General features: G+C 38.2%; 1 protein-coding gene across 1 annotated transcript in view; it reads left to right on the top strand.

The window, feature by feature from the left end:
- Positions 1-22,495, top strand: part of LOC117388682 (partitioning defective 3 homolog) — a 513,479-nt gene that overhangs the window by 213,773 nt on the left and 277,211 nt on the right. The window contains exons 11-12 of the mRNA XM_033986268.2: positions 2,616-2,755; positions 3,225-3,353. Of these exons, the coding sequence (XP_033842159.2) occupies positions 2,616-2,755; positions 3,225-3,353 (269 nt within the window). The remainder of the gene's footprint in view (positions 1-2,615; positions 2,756-3,224; positions 3,354-22,495) is intronic.

Raw genomic sequence — 22,495 nt, 5'->3', positions numbered from 1 at the left:
AAAATATTACTTTGGACTTTTTAATTTTTTTATTTTGCCGTGTTGTATCTTCAGAAATGATCTAGGTGGGTTTTGTTTATATATTATTATTATTTGTTTGCACATTTCATCTTCATATTTAGTTCATCTCAAAACATTTAATCAGTGGTGGAACATAATGAATTTAAAGTAATAATGTACTGTACTTAAGTAAAAAAATAAAAATAAATCTGAATGTTCCTGAAGTCGATTTTAAAATAGATACTTTCTACTCTTGCCTCACTACATTTGAGAGCAGTATTTGTACTTTCTACTATATTTTGAACTGCACTGAAAAGTTGTTTTTTTTATTATTGTCTAAGACCTGCTGAAAAGTCTGAGGGTTTATTTTTCACACATTCATAATTTGAGCAAACAAAAATATACAAATTAAAAACAGCTGGAAAAAAACAAAACACTGATTCAATTATTTCTGTTGAACAAAATTCAGCACAAATCTTTATCAAAATCACTATATCTGACGCTTTACAAGATCTCAAATTCTGTTCAAAACACTTTTACTTTTTACTCTACTTTTGTAAATTTTTAAATAGGTTAATTTAATACTTAAGTATTTTTTTCATGTGATACTTTTACTTGAGTATTTTTTTGCTCTGTTATCTGTACTTTTACTTAAGTAACAAAATTGAGTACTTCTACCACTGCATTTAACCACATCCGCTTTCAGTCTATAAAGCTCCTCCTTGTTTTTAAAGTCCATTCAACTTCACCACGCATTTAGATCACTATATAAAGCTTCTATTTTTTTATTAACATAACTAAAATACTAAAAATGTCCCAAATAGCATTAAAGAATACAGTTCCCGTTCACTTTTACTTCTATTGTCAAAAGTTAAACCTTCCAACAACACAATCCCTTTTACCTTTTCGATGAATACTTTCTACTACTTTCTATGCAAACCGTAGACTGTATAAACAAGTGGACTAAGTGAGCGCACGTCACCCATAACGTTCGGCTCCATTCAAACGAAGCATGAGTCTAGCAGTTACAGGGGCAAATTTGGAGCCATGTTGCATATAAGAAATTCTGATCACAAGTATCATAGCAACCAAAGAGCCAATCTGGAGCGAACATTTTAAGACTAAAATGAAGAGGCTCATTGTAGCAGTTATGGAGAGAGGGGCAACAGTTTTCTAATGTCAGTGGAGCTGGAAAGCGCGCTCATGCTCACTTTCTATTTGGAACACGGCAGCTAGCAGGTTAGCTATGTCCATTTATATATCCAGTCTAAGATGCAAACATTATTCAGCCATATTTCACTGTATATTCCTTGACCCACGCAGTTGACCACCATTTTAATGCATTCACCACTGCATAGCCAGTTCTCTTTGTAGGTTTATTCTTAGACATAACTAGCTTTTAATCCTACAGTCCCTTACACGAGTGGCTTCACAGTCCATATGCACCAATCATCAACGTTCAATTTTGGTTCATAAAAATCAGTCTATTTTTGGAGTTTGGGTGTAGCGGTTTCCTAGATGGCGGAGACACACCCTGATGTCAAACCGCTGCTCGTGTTTAGATAGTGGGACAGACGCAGAGAAAGTACAGGGCATGTGTCGTGGTCTATGTGGTAATGGTTAATTCTTATATATTGGTTTGTCATTTTTACCATAGTTACTGGCCACACAATCAATCATCATAAACTAGGTCATAGTTGGAATATTTTTATAATTTGTTGACTTCTCGGTGCTAGGATTGTCATTTGAGAAAAAAAAATAAAAATACTTAAAGCAGACAAAATTGTATCTTAACAGGTCTTGATCTTGTCAGAACTGGTATAAGTACAGTAGTATTAGTATTGAAATTGAATCTGAAATATAGTATTACATCAATTGATAACAGTTACATGGTATATGGAAAACTTGGACAAAATGTTTTAGTCTTTTAGTCTTAAAACACAATTAAGTAATATTTTAACCATATTGAACATCTATTGAAGTCCCTGTGATGGTTAAAGTGGGACTTAAACCTTCAAACTCCGCCCAGAATCACACACTTCAAATAAAGCTGCTAAACTTTGCAGTACTTGGAGGACTAAAGAAGAGTGAGACAGGAGGGGTGGGATCTAGAGGTATAAGGAACTGCAATTGGTCTAACAGGTATCCAGACTTTAAACTCCACCTCTGTGTTTGTAATCGGAAACATTTGGCTTTAATCAGAGCAGTTCTGTGTGATGTTTTTGACTGTGAACACAATGCTGCAGATTTACCTAGTTTGCACTAAAATTGCCAAAAAAAAAGTGTCATAGTAACACCATATACATAGTTTAGAAGTGAAAAAAGTCGATGTGTTTAGTTCCACTTTAAATGTGTTTTGGGGTGTCCGTCTGCTGTCAAAAAAAACAGCCTGCTGTGAAAAACCAGCCTCGCAAAATGGTTGACTCTGACCTGTAGAGAATTCAACTCATCATATTTGTGTCCTTATTTGTAACAATTTTATTAGAGAAAAAAAAGGTGGTGTCTTGGTTATCGAAGTTTGGTCAGGAAAATGTTTTTGTCCTGAATGGGATTAGCCGGGTAGATTATGATTACTAAATTGCTAAATGTTCTTTGCTCTGATACGTTGTGTTCAGGTCAGGAGGGTCTTGGTTTTAGCATCACCTCCAGAGACGTTCCCCTAGGGGGCAGCGCTCCTATCTTCGTCAAGAACATCCTTCCAAGAGGAGCAGCGATTCAAGATGGCCGACTCAAAGCTGGGGACCGCTTGCTAGAGGTGATTTTGGTCTTTAAATGGGGAGTTTTAACCACCCAACTGTTATACTTATTGTGTATTTTGGTTGATTGATATGTTTGAGTAATCCTGTATTGTCCTTGATGGCTTAAGGCTTTAGATCTCTGAAAATGTCTGTTTTCACCTATCCCTTATCTCAAAAAAACAAAACACAAAAAAATTCAGACTTCATTCATGCACATAGTGTTAATTTAGCAACCAAAAAAAAAATAAATAAATAAACCAACTGTGTCAAAATTAACAAAATTGTATAGTTTGATACCAAATACCCAAAAACATGTCTCCTTTTTGTGCAGATTGCTTAATTTTCAGTTTCCTGTAATTTTATTGTAAAATATATTTTTCCACCATTCGTTTTTTTCACCATTGTAAGAATCATATTTTTGAGGAAACGAGATTAAATACTTGTCTAACTGTTGGACGACTAAACCCCAGTATGTTGCATGTGCAGGTGAGTGGAGTGGACCTGAATGGGAAAAGCCAGGAGGAGGTAGTGGCCTTGCTCCGAGCGACACCCATGGGTGGCATCGTCAACCTGTCAGTCACCCGCCCGGAGGACCCCCTACTGCCCAGAGAGGTGGTGAGTGCATAATTTTTCTCCTCAAAATTCATATTCCACCCAAAAGGCAAAAGTGACTTGCCACCGATACTTTTTATGGAGTTGTTCTGGTAATTTCATATATCTCGAGTATTTAAATATCTGTTTTAAAATAAGCTTGTAAGATCTTGCCGTGTTTGTGAGTTTACTATCTTGTTATCCTCCCACTGTTGTGATTTGGCTAGATTGGACCAATCACAGAGCAGCATTGTGATTTTGGGTGGAAGCCAAAGGAAATGTCAGCTGGATATAACAGGTTTGAGTTCTTGGTTTGCTCCTCTGTTGTGGATTCGACCAATCATCTTGAAAAATTAGTTTGAACGTTCTGCTAATAATAACTTAGACATATCAGTCTGGCTTCTTCCAGGTTCATTTTAAAGTTAATATTTTTCAAACTCTCAGAATCTAATTTACAGAAATATGTTTTTAAATGTCTTAAGGCTCAAGTTTTGACTGTAAAATACTTTTGAAATCTTTTGCTGCTTTTGAAGATGAAGATAAATACTCCACCTCTATTATCCGCCTCCCGGTGACAAGCTTTTTTTAGTTGAATTTATAAATCTCACTCAAACAAAACAAAGTAGAAAACTATACTCTCCTTGCCCAGGCCTTTGTAGAGATTGACTTTGGCGGTCAATGGGCAGATGGCGAGCTGTGCCACCCGGGTGCTCTGACAGGCTGAGGCCATGGCACCACCTCACCAGAGCATGGGTCCTGCTCGCCAGCCGCCTCTTACCCACAAACCTCTGCCTGGCACCTGTACAGCTCTTAACCCTCTGATCTGGTCATAACCAAACTTACAATACAGTTTTGCTGCCTCTGCAAAAAGACATAGCTAAGTGTAGAGTTGGCGCTCTTAAAGGTGACATTATGCAAATTAAAATAAACCACTTTGCGAAGGAACTATTTCTTACCATTTGCAGCTCAAGCCCTCTTTAAAAACCTTAACTTGTTAGCAGTTGACATTTTGTTTACACTATATGCATTGATTAAGGTTGCACTATGTAACTTTTGCCACCTGCTTGATGTTATTGCTTTGCACAGTCTGACTATTGCATTTATTGAATTACAGCTGAGAAAAAACATGCATTATGCTCCACAGATCTAAGCTGTAACTTGGCGTGGTGGCATTATCTGCTTGTCTCAACGAAGATACATCATTTGAAAGATTTTAGGCAAAGCAATAACACGGCACACTCTCCACCAGAAGGATTACATAGTGCATCTTTAAATAACAATGCTAAAGTTCCCCAAATTTTTTACAATGCCTGAACAATGCACAATATAGGTCACTATTAACTGTCCATAGACGTATAATTAGATGTGGTTTTCGATGCTAAAGCTATCATCCACTTAGCAACTCTGGTAGTCCAAGAAGATTTCAGAACACCTGAGCCAGTCCCCTGTATTTTTACCTATAGCTGTGAACATTAGCTCTCAAAACTCGCAAAATATAAACAGTCCAGAAAGCATCAGCTGGTACCAACTCATCAACCACATTTATATTTGAGGTCAAAGCCTTGTTAAAAGTCATTGCCGAGTGTGTAAACCTTTTGCTCTTATATTTTAGATCATAATTAGCTTGTAAAAGTGGCATTTGAGCTAAAGGCTAATTAACGTTCATATGCGATTTGTGAACTTGTGTGGTTCTGGTAAACATCGATTGACCTCTAAACATCCTCTTGTGCATGTCATTGGTGAGGCAATCAGAAAAATTGCATAAATATCTTGAAATAAACGAAGGGAACACTCGATTTGACAAAACTCTGGGTAACATCGGTGAGCCAAGTGATCAAATTGTATCACCGAGTAGAGACGGAGAATTTCGCAGCTATGAATGTCTACATTAGGTGTCTTTCTCTTCAGCTGACATGTTTTACTTTCCACTGTTGCCAGGAGGGGGCACCAGACACAAATTTATAAAGCAAAACAACATAATGTTATCTTACATTAGATTCTATGTCCAATGCTAAAAGCACCGCTCGTACTACACCCTCATTACACGCTACGCTACAGTGTAAGTTCATTTTTCATCACCATGGCAGCCTTATGAACGTTTTGTCCTCCATTGTTACACCAGCACGTTCACAAATCTCAATAATCCCTCCAAGTATGTTCATAAAAATCAGATAAGGAGGCCAAGGCTCTGCTGGTGACAGTTATTGCAAATAAAAAATGGTAAAAGGAGCTACTTTGGAATTGGCTGCTCAGTCACTGTGGGTGTGCAGCGGTATTACACACTGTGAGGAAATGAAGATATAGTGAAGTCTCGCAGATTGGCGACTATTGCACAGGCTTTTGTAATAACTAGAAACATGTTTTAAAAGAGTTTTTAAAGGGTTTGTACCTGATTTTCCCCAAGCATTAGAGCAAAATTTGTTGTTTGTCATCCCAGTGCAGATATATTGTGTAAGAAGTTCTTGAGGTTAAAATAAGTCCACTGTGTACTGTCTGTATCTAATTATAAAGTGGTTTACTGTCTGATAATCAGGAAGTGCACGTTAGCACCAGAATATGGTGTCATTATTTCAGATAGAGGGCAGGGGTCTTTATAACTAGTCACGTTTAAGAAATAAGCTGATAAAATAAATGTGAAAATGTTGTATCTTCTGATCTTGCATCTGATTTTGAGTTTAAAAATAGTTTTTGCAACATTGATGCCTTTTGTGATGGCATAATACCACTATTTTTTTCCATTAATAGAAGGAAAAAAAAAAAAAAAAAAAAATATATATATATATATATATATATATATATATCTTCTGACAGATTTCATTCCATGTGAATAGGCTGATTAATTACAGAGAAATTAACCATAAACCAGTATTACATTAAAAATTGCATCACTACTTCTTGACCAATTGTATGTTTTTTGTTTTTTTTATTTTGCTGTTGCACTAAAAAATAAAGAAAAAGGGAGATGTTTATGTCTCAATGCTAATGCTAATTTTGAACCATAGTAAATATTAGAACGTCAATACAAACTGAGGTCATACTCAAAATAATGATCACTGTAATTTGAATTAGCTATGTTACACTAGTGAGTCGCTGTGTGTCTATTTCAAAATTATATCTTCTGATGCCACGTGAGCCCAATCTTAAGAATTCCTTGCATTCCCCAGGCTTTATTTACTGCTTCTATTCATCTGCCGTGCACATAGCTGTTTTGCTTACACATGCAGGTCTGGTGAGGATGAGCCCCCGATTCTCTGTAATAACTCACTCAAATGTCACGCCTCAATGTGCTACAAGCTCCGGCACCTGTCTGCGAGCAAAAACAGCACTTTTATCCTCCCCTTGTGCTGTCAGCAGAGACGGACTGGCCCTGTAATTCACCTGTGTGGGAGAAGACAGCCACACACAAGCTCAAATCAAATGGCTTAGTTAATTTGTTTTAAAAGGTTGTCATGGATAATTATGCGCGGAGATGTTTTGGTGTTTGTGTTGAATTATGGGCAATTATGTAAGCAATGATAGTGATAGAGAGTAGGGCGTGGAAAAGTGTTAATGCAAATAAACAACATGAGGCGCGTACGTAGCATTCGGGCAATAGCATCACGATATTGTAAGTTTGAAATGGTTCTAACCTCCGACTAGTATGATCTAATGATGATATAGCATTAGAAATACTATGTAGTGTTGGACTAATATGTGTTGCACTCTGAAATGACTTCTAGACATTTATCTATCTGGATCGGCTCTCGTTGAAAGTGATCAGGAGCTGTCGGGACGTTCGAATGAATACTCCAAGCTGTTTGGTGTAAGCGAGACAACAGCGGAACAAATTGAAACGTTTGTTAAATCCAGCACTGATATCTTTCCCTCCACGAATGCTCAAAACACTCCCCTCTGCACGCTTTTCAAAACCCAAATAGCCCATATTTTTGCTCAAACAGACTGCAGTATGTCTGTTTGCGACTGTTTTGGTACATTTGACCACTTCGTTTTTGGCTTCCGCACAAACCTGAATGCTGCTCTGTGATTGGTCCACCAACCAGTGGTCCGATGTCACCAGCGGGAGCATGCTAAGATGGTTTCTAATGAGCTTGCGAACTCACAAATATCGTGAGAATCCATCTTAATCCAGATATGGATCAAGACCATGACAAAACTATTCAGGAAAAGGTATATACAGTTGTCCCTCGCTATACCGCAGTTCATCTTTCGCCATCTCGCTGTTTTGCGGATTTTAATTTTATTTGTGTGCAATTTTGCATGCTTTTTACAGTATAAGAAGGTGCTTTGTGTTCTGCATCGTGATTGGCTAAGGGACGTGTCGTGTCTCCTGTACAGTACAGAATGTGTTCAGCCAAATTTACATGAATGTTGGATAGCAGTGTGACTCTGAAGTGCTGTATGTTTGCAAGTTTTTCTCCCCGACAAAACCCACAATGTCGATTAAACATTCTGCACCAACAAATTTCAGAAACAACTCTGGATACCGCTGGAGCAGAGGCACGTGAATAACAAATGTAAAGAGATCATCGAGGAAGAGGGATATAATATACGAAGGTTTGAACTTTGAGAGTGTTAAAACAAGAGAGAAATGTGAGAAAAATGTCAATGCCTGTGTGAGAAAAGTGTATAAAGTGTGTGGTGAAGCGATTTACAGCCTTAAAACATATATAATAACTGTAAAAAATAAAGCTGACTACTTTGCGGATTTCGGGTTATTTTTAGAACGAAACCCCCACGATAAACGAGGGACCACTGTATATATTTTTCTTTATCAATTCATATTCAAAGCGACATCTACTTTTGGTACAAATTTTAATATCACTTACTGTGTTGATATAGCAGCACTGTTTCAAACTCCGAAAAACTATTTTACAAAGACAATAACCTCTTCTACCATTGAAGGCGCTTTATATACTGGCCTAACAAACAGGCGTACCTAATAATTTGGCCACATCCTGGATCAGATCTGGGACCGCCCCCTTCTCTCTCTCAGACGTTTGGTAATTTTATATCCCATCGCTTTATGAGGTGTGGCGAAACCAATAGGCCCGCGGATCCTCTCTGGTAACCCGGGCGACCACATAAGTGCAATTAAACAGTACATTAAAAGCAGCTCTTTACGGCCATATCGCAGTTGTCACTGATCCATTAGTAGTTGTATCTGCCAAGCGATGAGAACACTAATTGCAAGATTAATTCCAGGCCTTGATTGATGCGACAGCCAAATTTACAACTCGTGCGTGAGTGGGTGTATGAACGGTTGTCATAGAAATAAAAAAAAAATACATATGGTTGACAATTTTAGCAGATTAATGGGTTGTTTTTTTTGGAAGTTTTGACGATGATGGTGTTTTTAACCACTGGAATGTGTTTGGAGAAGTAAGATTGATGTTGTTTTGCAGTTTTTGTTTTGTGCGTAGGGTGAAGGTTAGAGATTGTGCTGGAACTTTTTGAAATCTTCTGGCAAGTCATTTTATTTATTTGGTTTGTAAGAAAAAGATAGTATAGTCAAACGGATGGAATGCAATTGGAAAGTCTGGGAATTCCAATACAAAAATTCTCTCATTGTTCATTTATTTCAGTATTGTTCAAATGCTGTATAATTTGAACCATGAGTGAAGAACATTTGTTTGTTTGAACTTTTAACCCTCACTTAAAACTGGAGTACCACAGAAGGAGGAATTATGTATTTGAAGCTGTCTAACTCATCCGTAGCTCTCAGAATCCCTTTTGCAACCCACATATATTAATTTTTGAGTGCGTTCATGGCTTTAGAACAGCTATTTTCAAATGGAGAAGTGAAACCGGGAACGAACCAGAACGCTGCTTTTGGTCTTTACTTCCAGGTTCATGAGAAATAAAAATACTATATTAGTGGCTGCAGACAGGGCGCAGTGGTCTCATTTTGTCAATAAAGTGCTGCCTTTACAATATATTCTTTCAACAAAAACATTAATATTGTACTGTGGTAAACAAACACGTAGTTCACATTGAAACACTGCCCACTTAGTTTATCTCAGTGCGGGCAAACTAAAATATAAAACAATGTATTTCGAAAATTAAAATTGAGTGAGTTTTATTTTATATCCCATCACTTCACGGAAATAAAAAGATCTATAAGTTTGACTATTTTTACAGATTAATGGTTGGTTTTTTTTTGGAAGTTTTGACGATGGTCGGCTAGAGCGAAGTCCACGATTTGTGTTTTTTAACCTCTCAAATCGAATGTGTTTGGAGAAGTAAGATTGATGTTTGCAGTTTTTGTTTTGTGCGTGGCGTGCAGGTTGGAGATTTTGGTGAAACTTTTTGAAATGTGGTCAAACTTTTTGAAATCTTCTTGACCCTTAGTGCGGGTAAACTAAAATATAGAAAAAGGCATTTCAGAAATAGATTAAAATTAGATTAAAAGTGAGGGTTTGTCTTGATTTTCTGTATGAGAATTAGTCATTTTCCAATACTCCAGTCAGTATCACAATATATTTTGGTAAGGATCCACCAGTCAATAAGCTGCATACATTATACTGCGTCGTGGAACAGTTTTTACCCAGGAAAAAGAAAAAAAAAATCAGGTATAACATTCTACTTGTGAGCACAAAAGCCTCAGCCCTGCTCCAAGTTGTGAAGTTGACCAATTACATATTTAGGATCCAATAAAAAACATAATAAAGCTTTATCCATGTCCCATCATTTTCCCATAAGACAAACTTTTTTCACTGATGAGGTAATACCATTAACTCATCTTCAGTGTTAACGCCATCACTCGTCCCCGAGATGAATTTTTCTTCCTTATTTTCAGCAGAACTACTTTTATACTTTATTTACGCGCATTACACAAGGTTACTCGGGCCAATATCTTACATTACGGTTAAAACCTGGCACCCGGCCCCTCCACATGAATCACTCCGCACTGTTGTAGCTGATGATATAGGCCTATGCGCGAGGTTTTCTTTGCCAATTTTTGCACTTTTACAATAATGACCTCAATGATAAAACTTCCCAACACGGCAACCCCTAATATAAAGTGCATCTCATCAGCAGATTGCCAGATTAGATTGGATTGGTTGTTACAAATCTATGTGAATTGGTTGCATTAAGATGATGGTGTAACATTGAAAAGGGTGAAGAAATTAAAGACTTGGAAAGAAATATATGACGAGTAGAATTCTGTACAAATGCAGATGTTTTGATAAGGTTTGTGAATAATATTGTAATTTTTCTGCAGTATTCGTACAAAAACTGGTTAAAAAGTCTCTGTCTCTGCAAAATGAGCGAAGGTGAAATACTTTTGGTCTAACTGCAAAACGTAGTGACATTTTTCATTCACGGTGAAGTAGACATGGAATTGAAAGTCCTATTTTTCAGGAAAGTTTTGAAGCGTTTAGCATTAGTGATGGTATTTCATGTGTTATAGTATTGACATCTAAACAAAACAGTAAAGTAATTCAGCATTAATTAAAATTCTTTCCAACACCAAGCATTTTTCATAAGGTTAAATGGAATAACTGTAAACCAACTGGAAAGAAGGGAAAGGAAAGTGTATTTAAATGGCAGAATTTGTACACAAAGTAATTCAAAGTGCTTTACAGGATAAGAAAGACATTAAAATCACAATACAACAAATCAACACCTAAATAATCATCATAAAATTAACATTAAAAGAGAAGAGTTTAGAATAAAAACCTTTCAGTCGTATGCACAGCTAAAATGGAAGTAACATGTCAGAGATGTACTTTGGTGCTAGGCCGTGCAAATACAGTACAATACAGGATATATACAAGTTCATTTTATTTTGACTGAGTGGAGGTGTAAGGACTTTGAAACAAAGAGGTGCGCTTCCTGGAAAAGGTGGGAGTGTTGTGTTTTTGTGAAGGTGTTGGGTTGAAAAGGATTACTCAAACAAGTGTGAACAAAGCAAAACACAACTCCAGTTATGTGTTTGATATCGCCCCCGAAAGAATGTCTTCTTAGCATAATATGGGTTTTTGGGGCAAGATACTACAGGTAATACCCTTTTTTTCAGTTCATTCTCTCAACATTTAAGCTTTCATCAAGGAGCAACCTCTCCTAATCCTGGCTTTATATACTTTTTTTTTTTTTAGATATAAATGTCCCAAATATGTGCAATTTTGGCATTTTTACATATAAAATGCCCTATTTGTATCTGAAAAGATGACATGATCCAGGCAAATAGTTTCAAATAGTTATATGTAAAAAAAGGAAAAAAAAAAAAGAAAATGTTCCCCCCTATTCACCCAGAGTGTCTCAACTTAAGTCATAAAATTAGTGAATTAAGGACTTCAATTAACAATGTCTCGGTTTAGGTATCAAAAATGGTTCTAGTAACATAATACGGCCCCTTTCCACATCATCAAATTGTAACCCATGTCAACATCTTCTGGGGCAAAATGCATGCTAAAAATAAAGTCAAACAGCGGAACTTCTTGTGAAAAACAGAGTGGTGTTTTGGCAACCTGTTCTCCCCGGCTGCCTTGTGATGGAGCTCGGAGGAGTTTGACAGCAGAGGATGCATCCAGGAGGTCATTCAGCCTTTTTAGGAAATGTCTCACAAATGACAGGCCATTGTGATGTGCCCAAGATGCCAATATGTTTCCATGGCAACAGATATCTCTCTCTCCATGTTCTCCTCTACAAGAGCACTGGTGTTTTGAGGACACTTTATCAGAATGGCCTTCTCGAGAGCTTGGTAGAAGTCATACTTACACAGCTTTTTGGTGTTTGACAGAAATGAGGAGGGTGATAAATGTGTATGCAAGGTGAAGGTGGTGTTATAAAACGATTTTTCCCATGTATTTGAGCTAAATTTGTCTTGCCCTGGTATAGATGTATTGTATAACCAGCGCTTGTGCTGTGCTTGGATGATCAGAATGCAAAAAAGTAAATGCGGAATAACTTTGGACCACTGCAAAACGTTTCAAATGAACTAGTTTGTCTGTTTTTCATGTTTTAAGAAAGTGCTTTAAATGCAAGTGCAAATTATATTTTTTGTTGCTGTGTACTTACTATTATTATTATTAATCCAAAGACTGGATCAAATCCTCCAGCTAGGTACTCCTGACTAAGATCCTGGCTCGAGATGATGAGATGGCTCCCACTGCCAATAACAAGTTTAATGTTGTTCTTTTAATCCCATTACTCTTGACCCGTTCTTCAATGTCACAAGAGGATCACCTTGTCGTGGTCTGAGGTAGTACTGCAGCTAGAAAGGGTACCTAGCTCGAGGATTAGCCTACATGGCATATTTTAGATTGAGAGTATGATAGAGCAAGGTGTACTTTAATGGAAACTGGTGGGGCAACCTGTTTGACTACAGTTCAGAGCCGAGGAGGTACACCTAAAATTGTCCCACTACCACATTTCAAGCAGAGCTGCAAAACAGGGCGGGACCTGGAGGACTAAAGAAGAGAGTGACGGGGAGGAGGGGCGGAGACTGGAGGTATAAGCAACACTATGATTGGTCCATCCATCCAATTTCTTCTGCTTATCCTGGGCTATGTCATGGAGGCCACAGTCTAAGCAGGGACTCCCAGACTTCCCTCACCCCAGACGCTTCCTCCAGCTCCTCTTATGGGACACCAAGACGTTCCCAAGCCATTGTGATTGCTCTGACAGGTATAAATACGTCAAACTCCGCCACAGCAGCCACGTGTTTGTAAACAAAAACACCTATCTGCAATTAAAACTGTCTGGTGTGATGTCACATAGTACTTGAAATCACAGTGGCCACTAGAGGTAGATTTTCATTGTTTTGGACTGTTTTTCAATAAATTTACCCAATTTACGTTAAAATTGTCCACAATATGATTAGGAACAATATATAGTAGAACAGTAGATAATGCTAAAACACCATGTTGTCAAAAAATAATTTAGTGTTTACCTCCACTTTAAGCTATAGGATATTGTTTATGAAGAGTATGGAATGAACCCGTCCAGACACAAGGAAAACATGCAAACTTTTTACAGACAGGCCCTACTTTGTCCGAGAATCAAATCTGCAACCTTACTGTCATGAGGCAAGAATGCTAGAAACCATTCTGTCAGGTTGATGAGGAATACCAAATGACCCATTCTCACTGTGATGCAAGAAAGAAAAAAAAAATCTTCATAAATTTAAATTCATAAGTTGAAATTGCAGTCACTCCTCTCCCCTGCATCTCCCCTTTTCATCACCCACACCTTCTGTTCTCTGACATCTCCGGAGCCCTCCTTGCATTTTTAATCCTCCTCTTATACAGGGCATCAGGATCAAAGTACGAGGTTCAAACTAGTCTCCAATTAAAGTGCATATGAGAAGTTGTATTTAAGATTTTACTAAAAGTCTTGCCTAGTTTTTTCCAGTTTTTATATTTTGGCGTAGTTTATAATTTTACTTCCTGGTTGGACACGAGCAGCAGATAATAGCAACCATAATAACCAACAAAACTGCACAATAGTTATGATTAGACTAATAAAAATACATGGCAAAACCTTTAATTTGTTACATGAAGGTATAAACTGTCATCAAAGAACTCGCTACTTCCTGTATTTTTGTACTTTACCTCTAAACTTTTCATCCACAAACTGAATTAAAACTATGATAAATATTCACCGCAGGTACTATCGCGCCAAGCCAAGTCATAATCACAAAAACACAAAAACCTGGGATATGCACTTTAACGGCAGTATTTCCGCACGTGCCTGAAAACAATGCTAGCCCGGTTAGCGCTAGCGCCGCCACACCACCGCGCCACCTGTTCTCGTTTAGCACTTTTGAAGCAGCTGTTGCCGTAATTATGCTAGCTGTCAGTGCGGACAAAATGCTAGCTAGTGCATCAGTGCATTGTGCTATACGCCGATAAACAAGGTAGTTAAAGGCCCACTTATGGAGACATGTGGAGCGCGTTTTCAGAACATATAATGGGCTCAAGTGTGGTGTGCGGTCGGACAAAGCACTTTTTATCCAACATTAGAGCCAAATGAGAGGCATCTGCTTCCTGTTGTGTGCGTGTGGGGTTTAGAGACAATGCCGTACCTCGCTTTTCTTTTTGATTATATAAAATAGCCTGTTGTGCTTGAATGTAAACAGACTCGTACACAGACTGAATCCGCAGTGCATATTGATAAGTTTTGTTCAGCGGATGCCATGTTTTGCTATAGAACAGGGGTATTCAATGATACTTTTCCAGTGGGATATTTTTTGGAAGGTTATAGCATCTGTGTTGGAAAATAGAACATTTTAAAGTTTTAAACGCTTCAAATGGGTATTAATTGCTAACATGTAACAGAATTACATCTCCATGTTACCTTTTATTATCTTGAAAATGCTATATTTGCCGGAATATGTTAAACTTTTCCCCCTGCTAATAAAACCACTCCACATTGTGCCAGATTTGTGAAGTTGTAGTATATTGTTTTGTACAGGTTTGTGCCACTAACTGTAAGGAGGGTTCGAATAGTGCCAGGAAGAAATGGCAAGATTACTCAAACATGCATGGATGACATATAAAACCACTTTATTGTCCAATGCAGTAGGAACATTTGTTGTGCATTTGACCCATCCATTCTTCAATATCACTGGGACAAACTGACAGGAACACTGGGCGATGTTGTTCCATGCCCAGGGACTCTTCTCCAAATCTTCGTTCGGACTACCTTAGCTAGAAGATTTTACCTTTTGTGTCCGGTTCATGGGGGAAACTGACGTGAACCCGGAACACACATATAATGTTCCAGCATGACATGAGTTCACATTATTGCAGGAGATAGCGTTAGCCTTAGATTCCCTCATGAAGCCGATTTGGTGCTGCTAATAATCTAAATGAGCGTTCCCATTAGAGGCTCTGTGAGTGTGACAGAGCCAGTCTGTCACCACTCAGGCGTGTGCTGCTCAAATAGCTCTGAGAAGAACACACTTTACACAAGATTTAGATACTTTCACTGTCTATGGACTAATAATAAAGGATAACGATGTTCACAACAATATACTTCAGGTAGTGGAAGTAGTAGTGATAGTTATAATATTGGTATTTGTAGGACTCTTAACAATGTAGCATAGTATTGTAGCAACATTATCAATACCATCATATAAACTTTCTCCTGGATCTATAAAAGACATTTATAACAGCATATTGAAGAAGAGAATGAATACAAGTACTCAAACATCTTCCATGGTGGTTCGTTCACTTAAGTACTTCACACTAAAGAAGGTCTCTGGTTTGATTCCTCCTCCAAGAAAGCATTAGTAACTTTTTCCCAGTTGCTGATGCTGCTAAAAATCTGTCCAAACGCAGTAGGACTTTTTTTTACTAAGTAAGTACAGTTTTGGTAGCAGTACATATACTTGTAATTGAGTAGATTTTTTGCCATGTAACAGTACTTTTTTGCACAAATTTGCGGTCTACTTTCCACCACTGCTTTAGTACCATTTTAGTCCAATTTTTGAGTCATTTTATGGGGCGACAGTAGCTCATTGGTCGAGTGTTCGTCCTCTGATGGTCGCAGATTCGAATCCCGCACTTGACATAAACATCACCGGTTCAGCGGTCAGATCCACTGACACACAGGTTGGCGGTGCGATTCCAACTCCCACAGACAAATGCTGTTGTTGTGTCCTTGGGCAAGACACATAACACACCTCGCCCCCAGTGTCTTTGTACACTGGTGTATGAAGGTGTGTGTGAATGGGAGAGTGAAAAGCTCTATATAAAAATGTGACCAATTGCATTTTATTTATGTGTCATTTTGGTCCAGTCTTTTGTCCAGTTGTTCTTAAATCTCCTCGTTTGTTTTTATGGAGAACAGAAACATTTAAAAAAAAAAAAATCCCATCTTTTCTTTTGAAAGGGAAAATGGCTGGCAGAGTAAATGTGTGTTACAATACTTATCACTGCTGCACCACTTTTGCAATTACACCCATGGCTGATCTCTTTGAGGGGACCTTTTTAAATTCATTTCCATTGACCTTTATGTCACCAAATTGGGCCAGAGGAGAGAAAAAAAAAAGAAAAGTTTGCCTGGTGGTGTTAATTGTTTTAGGCAGCCATGTGCGGAGAAGTCGGCCTCATGTGAATAAGGGGTAATTGTGGTTCATTAGCATATCGTTTGCATCTTACTTTTTTTCAATTCTAATGTTATTTTTTGACATTCAGAGTTTAAAGCATCTCAGCCGGATTTTAATTTAGTCTTGTCAAGATAAATACTCTTTGGGTCATGCATTGTGTTGTAAAAAGGTGTTAAATAGGAAAGAAAGGACAAATTCATTTTATGCAGCAGTTTCTCAGGTAATAACCAATACAGAAGCTGCTCACAGGGTCACCTGTTTTTGTCCAATCGGGATCAAAATTTCCCACAATGCACCTTGAAAACCAGTCGTCAATATAGACAACAATGCATTGCAGGAGTCGGAAAGTGACAGAGGATATTGACAGGTTTTTAACTGGAGGCAACATGACTGATTGAAAACAGAGCGAAGTCCTGTTTTATCGCACTGTTGATTCTTGATGATAAACGTTTTTAAATAAACCATTTCTGCGTTAAGTTGCTAGCGTTAGCCGTGTAACTTAGCTTGAGCTGTTAAGAGTGATAGTTTCTGCATCTCAGACAAAAAAGTTGTTGAATCCAGCCCATTTACGAGAGATGAGATCCAGCTTGACAAAAACGTGTATGGTTATTATTAGCTCATAAATACTTGTGCCAGTCAAATTTGATTCTTGTTTATGACAGAAATCGAGTTTTATCAGAGTTTAGTCCCACCCTTTTCTGCAAAAGAGGGCGGGGCTGTCGTGAATTAAGGGTTAGGGACTAGGGTGGACATTCAGACACAGCCCCAGACACTTGATTCTCTGTCATGATGCATTTTCGAGACATTTGACCATTTTCCCCTTAAGTTTTTATTGTTTAAAATTGACAATGTAGCATTTTCCTGCATGTGTATTATCTGGAGTAAGTTTAAGTGAGTAGAGCAGTGGGCGGGGATAGGTGGTAAGTGAAAACAGTTTCTTTTTTTTAGCACTTAAGACTCAAATGCAGGACAGTAAAGAATTACTCAAACATGCATGAATCAACCCAAATATGGTCACATTTTTATATTGCGCTTTTCTACTTTCAAGTCCCTTAAAGCACTTTACATCAAGGAAACACTCACACATTCACACACACATTCATACAACAGTGTACAAAGACACTGGGGACGAGGTGAGTTAAGTGTCTTGCCCAAGGACATAACGATAATAAACATAATTGAGCAAATACAACTCTGAGTGAGCTAATGATCAAGGAACACTGTTATATCCTGATTAAAGGCTCGTTAAAGTAAATTTCACACAATAAGTCCCCTTTAATGCATGTCATACCTAACATACAAATGTTAATAAATAGAGGTCAAATTAATAAATAATGAATTAATTAATAGAATAAACAAATGTGACCGCTGTCTGATGTGGAATAACACACGTGCTGTTCAAGTGTGTAGTAATTAATATAAATGTAAACGCTTATTAGGACAAAATAATAATAAATAAATTTAAAAAATCATAAAAATAAATTGATACAAAAAAATAAATAATTTGTTTATGTATTTTTTTTTTTTATATGTCCTTACTCTATGACAATATTCTATAAATTTAATTCAATTAATTTTGTGTCTGGAGAAGCGCTATGTAAGACGTATGCATTATTATCACATCACTTTATTGTTTGAAATCAGCTAAAGAATTCAAAATGGCTGCTTGGTCTGCACATAACCTCTTCTCTGAAATGTCATGCCAATTGTGTTATATTTTTACTATAACACATGCTACAAGAGGCATTTCGAAAGTTGCGTCAAAGGATTACAATTTTCATCTCAAACTTTCACTGCTATTGATCCCGGCCTGGTAACCTCTGCACTATTTTACATCATCCCCTCACTTGTTAGTTCTTTTATGAGCGCAAAGTTGAAATCGAGAGGTGTGGACAAAAAGAGACGGGATTGACAGGGACAGAAGAAAGAAGCGAGAGAGTACGAGAAGAGGAGAGAGAAAGAGAAAGGGAGGGGGAATTGGTGAGGCATAGAGAGGATACTTCGATATTATAGTATACGTTTTGGTTCCTCTTCCCACTGTGAGCAAGTCTGCAAGTGCCAAAAGACTTTATATTGACAATATGAAATGATTTGAATGTTTGTTTCTTGCACCGCTCCTTCAGATATAATTTAGTTTGTCTCATTTTTGTGTCTATCCTTTGAAAACACAACATTTTTTCTGTCTTAAAAACGTAAAAAAAACCTAAAACTAGCTCATTTTAGACAGTTTGCAGTGGTCCAAAGTTATTCCTCACTTACTTTACGCATTCAGAGCATCCTAATTATTCTCCATGATGAGTTTATAAGCACTTTTCACAACTTTCACGCTAAAGCAAACAACAACTATCATGCTAAAGGGCACTTCCTGATTCTCAGACAATAAAACGCACCATAATCAGATGTAGACAATACACAGCAGATTCATTTTGACCTCAAGAGCTGCTACAATATATGTTTACTTAAATACGTTCCTTAAGTTCACCAAATACTTTACTCTTGGACCACTACTTTGTACTTCTACTTGTGTAATGTTCTTTTAAAATGACGTCTTACTTGTGTACAATTTAGTGCCAGTCTACGCCTCTGTTGAAGCTGTAACGACAACTCCTCCTTGGCTCACGGCGCTCGCTCTTGTCTGATGAAAATGCTACAGCGTTCCCTCATTTTCCGTGTTCTATTCCCGTAACAAAAACAGGGCTGAGTGGGTGCTTACGCTGCCATCATTTTGAGAAAGAAAGACAACCACTTAACCCAGGTCTAAACTCATCTATCTGTTCAGAGAGTAACTATCGCCTGGTGCATAAAAGCTTATTCAAGGACGTAGTATTTTAGTTTGATGAGGTATTAGAGATAGCGGGGCGCCCTGACCTCTCCCGTCGGCCAATCACATGCGAGCGCTGGGTTGGAGTGCTTCGGAAATCAAGCCATCGACGTTTTGACCCCATTGAAGGTTATGAAGACAAAGTTTTAATTTTCAAACTTAGGAGGACTTTGGCGATTGAGAGGTTGCGTTTGTTGAGGGCTCTTTGACTGTTTGTACATGATAAAATATATTGTATAAGCAGCTCTTGAAGTTAAATAAATCATCTGTGTACTGTCTGCATTGAACTGTCTGAGATTAAGGAAGTGTGCTGTTAGAATGCTAGCTGTTATTACAAAAATTCGCACTGGCATCTAACAGTTGTGAAAAGTGCTGATAAACTCATTGCTGTGCGTAATTTGGATGAGTTTAATGACATATTGTGAAACATTCTAGGCAAAGCTACGGTATAACTTACCCGACAGAGACAAGCTGGTAGTGTGTATGGTCTACCAGAAAAGTTACGCAGTGCAGCTTTGACATTATTCCATTGTTTTAGATGCAAAAGCTCACAACTTAAAAAAAAACAAACAAAAAACTGAGTCAACATTATATTAAAGTACTACAATGTTGTTTAAATACAGAACTTCTATTATTTAAAAAATAATAATAGTAAATAAATAATAATAATAAAGAATTCATTAGTGACGTTTTAACTTTAAGTTAAAAGCCAAAAAAAATACACTGATTAAAAGTTTTTCATTTTGGTTTGTTTTTATTGCACTCCATGGAGAATACTCTGAGTTATGGTTTCACTTTCTATGTCCATGGAATAATGCAGGTGACGTGCCACCCCCCGAAAGTTACATACTGTATCTTTACAGATGAGGCACTTAGTAATATGAGTATATAACATTTTGATAGTTAAGTTGACCGTGTTCATCACGGGTTATGGTTAGTATTCAGTTACATTTACTTGAGGAACTTTAAAATGTACTTTTCAAACTACTTTTCATCATTTAGCATCATACTTTTACTTTTACTCCTAATTGTGTAATGTACTTATTGACGTAACAATACTCTTAAGTAAAAGTTGTGGTTACTCTTCTACAAGTGACAAAAGATTTATGTTGACAATATTACAAGAGCTGACCATTTGTGTTTCTTTCCCTGTTCGAACCCTGCTTACGGTTAGCGCTAAGATTCTGTCCAAGGCTCCGCCCACAAACCTACGTCACCCACGCTCCCACACAAGTCACCATAAATGTACAAAAATGTATAGTATGCGTAGTAGTTTCATTAGAACGGTGCCGATTGTGATGTGAGTGACTTAGCACCGAGAGCAATGGGAGGGAAAATGAAAGTAAAACTTGTTAATATGTGTTTAGGGAATATAAAACTATAAAAAGGTAACATGGTGATCTAAATATGTTCAGTGTTAGCCTATAGAAGCGTAATACTTTCTCTTTAATGAATAAATGCTGTAGTCATTGTTCTGTTCTAGGCCAAATTTAAACTTTTCCAAACTTTCTTTCAGCCTGATCTTTTCGAAGGAGATGTTAAACACTGTTATTTGAGCCCTGAAATCCACACTCAGATTGTTTGTTGACATTTTTTTTCTCTTCTGTATTCCACTGCCGTGTCAGAAGGTGCTTTTTCTGAACAAAAGGTGGTAGTTTTTGGGAACGTAAGCGGAAATGTGCAGTGATTATATGGAATCTTGAGTTTTTTCAAGGTGCAAAGGCAGACGGAGAGCAGACTGAGGTGACAGAGGGATTGTGAGATCAGGGATGGAGGGATGAAGGAGAGAAAGTGAGAGAGGACAGATAGAACAAAGGGGGGGAAGAGAGAGGTGGTGGGTGAAAGAAGCAGAGAGACAAAGAAAGGGAGAGAGCAGGGAGAAAGGGAGAGAGAGAAGAGATGAGAGAGAAGGAGGAGGGAAGAGATAGATGAGAGAGAGAAAGAAGAGAGCAGACAGGAAAAAAATGGAGGTGGGGAAAGAGATGGACAGTGAGAGAGGGAGAAAGAGAGCCAAGAGACTAGAGAGAGATGAGAAGGAGAGAGATGGGAAGAAGAGAGGGAAATGGGAAGAGGAGCAGGAGAGAGAGATGGAAAGAGGAGAGAGGGAGATGGGAAGAGGAGAGGGCGAGAGAGAGATGGGAAGAGGAGAGGGCGAGAGAGAGATGGGAAGGGGAGAGGGAGAGATGGGAAGGGGAGAGGGAGAGATGGGAAGAGGAGAGGGCGAGAGAGAGATGGAAAGAGGAGAGAGGGAGATGGGAAGAGGAGAGGGCGAGAGAGAGATGGGAAGAGGAGAGGGCGAGAGAGAGATGGGAAGAGGAGAGGGCGAGAGAGAGAAAAGAGCAGTGAGATAAGAAGGGAGAGAGATAGAGGAGCAATGAGAGAGAGAAAGAGACAGAATAAAAGAGAGAGAAAGAGAAGAGGACAGTGGGAAAAGAATGAGGTAGGAGAGACTGACAGAAAGGTAGATGGAGAGAGAGCGAGAAGAAAAAGAGATGGAAAAAGAAAGAGGGGTTAGATAGGGCTGTGTCTGGAGAATTGGGGGCTCAGAGTTTCCGTCAGGTGCTCGGGTGCTGAGAAGAGAGTGCACCTGAACGCACCGCTGCCTCCTGATCACGGCTCAGCCCATGCAGGTCCATCCTCCTTCTCCAGTTTTCGTTTTACCCAGGCACCTGTGAAGGGCACACAGCTGGGCCACCGTATGTGCAAGATTCAGATTTGACTTTTGTCTTTTTTAGTATTTCATTGTTGTTGTAGAGATGAGCATATTCACAGCGTTTCACAGCAAGTTTGTAGGTTTGATTCCCAGAACGTACGAAGTCTTTCTGTATGTTTTTCCCTCCATCAGGGTAATTATTACTGCAGTGACATCACTCTTGAGGGGTTTCTGCATGTATGTCTATGGTGGAATGTTCAGCAGTTACCATGGTGACACAATGCAAACATTAGCACACACTTTTAATTAAGTTTTTAGATTGTCTGGGAACTCAAGAAAAAATACAAAATGGATTTAACTACACATTTTCAGGAGCCTGTGATGAATGGGAGCGTTCATGGTCCTGTTTAGGTGTTTGATTTTGAACAAAAAGGTGAGCGACTAACTGAAAAAAACGTTGGCTAATGCTAGCTAGCTCAGACAGAGCTGTTCCTACAGTTAGCATCAAATCCGAAGGGAATACTGAGGACATCAGCTGCAAGGTATCAATACTCTCAATACTCCAGTTTGGTTCTCTTGCTAGCATTAGAAAACAGTGTTAGCATACAAGCAAGATTATCAAGGTGCGCAGTACA

The sequence above is a fragment of the Periophthalmus magnuspinnatus genome, chromosome 20 (assembly GCF_009829125.3).
Source record: "Periophthalmus magnuspinnatus isolate fPerMag1 chromosome 20, fPerMag1.2.pri, whole genome shotgun sequence".
Taxonomy (NCBI): Eukaryota; Metazoa; Chordata; class Actinopteri; order Gobiiformes; family Gobiidae; genus Periophthalmus; species Periophthalmus magnuspinnatus.
The sequence above is the reverse complement of the archived record's forward strand: the minus strand, read 5'-3'. Positions and strand labels throughout refer to the sequence as shown.